This window comes from Terrapene carolina, unplaced genomic scaffold (assembly GCF_002925995.2).
Source record: "Terrapene carolina triunguis isolate 2854851 unplaced genomic scaffold, T_m_triunguis-2.0 Scaffold24082, whole genome shotgun sequence".
Classification (NCBI taxonomy): Eukaryota; Metazoa; Chordata; order Testudines; family Emydidae; genus Terrapene; species Terrapene triunguis.
Window position 1 is genome coordinate 1 of NW_020688433.1, and position 2,968 is coordinate 2,968.

Below are 2,968 nucleotides of genomic sequence, written 5' to 3' on the forward strand. Positions count from 1 at the left end.
CTGCAGCTTTGGGGGCGTTGCCCAGACCCTGGGTCTGGGTTGTAGCAGGCTAGCGTGTCTGGCTCCACAAGGCAGGGTTCTGGAGTCCTGAGCTAGCAGGGAAAACGGGCTCAGAGGTAACTTCAGCACGTCAAGTGATAGTCCCAAGGGGGTCTCTGTGACTGAACACGTCACAGGGGGTGTTACCTGTTCCTGGGCCTGGCGGGATAGGCTGCGCAGGACGGAACCAATCAGGGCGCCGGCGCCCACCAGGCTGGGCATCACCACCAGCAGGAGCCCGGTCAGCTTGGGCGAGAGCAGGTAGAGCGAGGCGAAGCAGCCCACAGTCTGCGTGACGCTGCGCAGGCCCTGGAGGCAGAGACTCAGTCAGCGGGATCCCGCGTGGTCCCCAGGCCCTCCCAGCAGTGCCAGGAGAGGCCAAGGGTGGGGCTCACGTGAACACTCAGCACCCAGGGTGGCTGGGAGAGGACGGGGCTGCCCGGGGGGGGGACACCCAGGGCTGCTCCGATCGGCCTCACCTGGGAGATGACGAGTTTGAAGGAGGATTTGAACTCCTGGATGTCGGTCGTGAGCCGATTCACCAGCTGCCCTGTCCGGTTGGCATCAAAGAACGCCACGTCCTGCCTGTGGGGGGGAGACAGGGGCTGGGGGGCAGGGCCTGCAGGAGCTGCTGCCTCCAACCCCTCCCACCCCTCCAGCCCCCCTAACCACCCCACACCCCCTTCCTCCCAAGCAACCCCAGTCATTCCCCCACCCCTTGCTCCCCAAACATACCCCCCCACTGCAGCCATTGCCCCCAGCCCCCCCCACGCCCACTCCTGCCCTTTCCCCTGCAGGCATCACCCCCCCGAGCAGGAGGATTTACCGCAGCAGGGATGTGAAGAGGGTCTTGCGCATGCTGCCGGCAACCCGCTCCCCGACCCGCGCCAGCAGCACGATGTAGCTGAAGGTCAGCAACCCCTGGAGATGGAGGAATGGTCACAGCGGGTCAGCCCCGAGGCCAGCCCAGCGCCCTGCCCAACAGCGTCTGCGGGAGCCCCACCGCCGCAGATTTGGGGTGACCGGCCCCTCCTGGAGTCTCATCCCAACCCCAGCAGGCAGGGACCAGCAGCGGCTTTCACATCCCTGCCACACAGGTGGTGCCAGGACTGAAAACATTCCTGGGTGTAGCACCCTGCGCGGGACTAGTGCAGAGCCCTGCTGCGGGGCTGGGATCCCGCGGCCCCCGCTGCCATACTAGCGGAGAGGGATTAAACAACAGTCCCGCCCGGGGCTCTACCTGGGTATTCTTGGTACCTACATAAACCTCCTCTCTGAATCTTCCTCAGGCCCTGGCCTCAGCAACCTCCTGTGGCAGAGAGTTCCACAATCCAATCGCACATTGTGGGACTGTATTTCCTCGGATCAGTTTGGAACGTCCCACCATTTAATTTCATGGACTAGCCCCTTGTGTTATGAGTCAGGGAGCACCGCCAGGCACGATCCCACTGATCTAGGCCAGTCGTTATTTTATAGACTTCTCACGCCGCCTCTCTACAGTAACAATCCCAGTCATTCCAATCTCTCTTTGTAACAGAGCGTTTCCAGGTCCGGGGTCATCTCTGTGGCCCTTGTCTGAACCCCCTCTAGATCTGCAATATCCCGTCTGGGACAGAGCGGCCGTGCTGCACACAAGATCCGGATGAGGCTGCGCCATTGGCTTATAAAAAGGCATTCAAATAGTCTCTGTTATTCACCACCCTAGTCCTTAAGCATCCCAGCATCACCTCAGCTGTGCACTGAGCAGAGATCTCCACTGAGCTGTCGGCAGTGACGCCCAGATCCCTTTCCCGGGCTGACACAGTTAATGTCGAGCCCTGTCAGGTGGACAAGTCCTTGGTACACCTCTACCTCGACATAACGCTGTCCTCGGGAGCCAAAAAATCTTACTGTGTTATAGGTGAAACCGCGTTATATCGAACTTGCTTTGATCCGCCGGAGTGTGCAGCCCCCCGCCCGCCCGCCCCACTGCTTTACCGCATTATATCCGAATTCGTGTTCTATCGGGTCGCGTTCTATCGGGGTAGAGGTGTATTTTCCCCTCCAATGCGCATTACTTAGTATTTATCAACAGTGAACTTCACTGGCTGTCCTGCAGCCCTTTCACCCAGCTGGGCTTGGGATCTCTGAGTTCCTCACCGCCCTCTCTAGGCCTGACTCACCTAAATAACTTAGCAGCTGCCAATGCTGTTACTTCCCTGCTTAGCCTCCTTTCCAGACCACTGATAAATTCATTAAACACGGGACCTAGCCTGGAGCCTTCAGGCCCCGCTGTTAACCTCTTGTCCTTCAGTCCTGCTCTCGCTTTCTGTGCCCAGCCAGCCTTCGATCCACGACAGCACTGTCTCTCTCACCCCAGGATGACTTCGCTTCTTTAGTCACCTCTTGTGGGGGACCTTGGAAAAGGCCTTTTGAAAGTCTAAATTACGTCAGTTGGTTCAATAGATGAGTGAGGCGTGATTTTCCTTGGCAAAAATCACGCTGGTTAGACCCTGTGAAACCCAGTTCTTCCTGGTCTTTTAATAGACTATTGTTAATGATCATTTCAACAGTTTGCCGGGTACAGATAGATGTAAGGCTGACTGCTCTAATTCCCTGGATCACCCCAGGGCCTTTTTTAGATCTGGGTACAGCATTGGCCCCTGTGGTGGTCTGGGACAGTGGCTGCACGTTTCTGCTAGAGATGACGGGGGGGTGTTCAGCAAGCCCGACAGCTCACAGCCCCCCAGCTCACCTGCAGGCTGTAGAGCAGGAGCAGGCGGAGGGCAGGCCGGCGCACCTCCCGCAGGTAGTTCCCCACATGCTGCTGGGTGCAGCGCGCCACCACGTTCACCAGCTCCCCCAGGAGCAGGGGGATGCGGATGTTGAGCAGGGCCACGCCCAAGGCAAACTGCAGAGAGAGACCAGAGCCCAGCGCTGAGCCCGGGGC

General features: G+C 59.0%; 1 protein-coding gene across 1 annotated transcript; it reads right to left on the reverse strand.

The window, feature by feature from the left end:
* Positions 1-186: 186 nt before the first annotated feature.
* Positions 187-2,924, reverse strand: LOC113408786 (ATP-binding cassette sub-family B member 8, mitochondrial-like; the record flags this gene model as incomplete). Its single annotated transcript, XM_026662189.1, has 4 exons — positions 2,774-2,924; positions 866-960; positions 519-624; positions 187-348 (listed from the first exon to the last, which is right to left on the reverse strand). Coding segments are annotated over exons 2-4 (300 nt in total), but the record flags the coding sequence as incomplete, so codon positions are not given.
* Between the last annotated feature and the right edge of the window lie 44 nt (positions 2,925-2,968).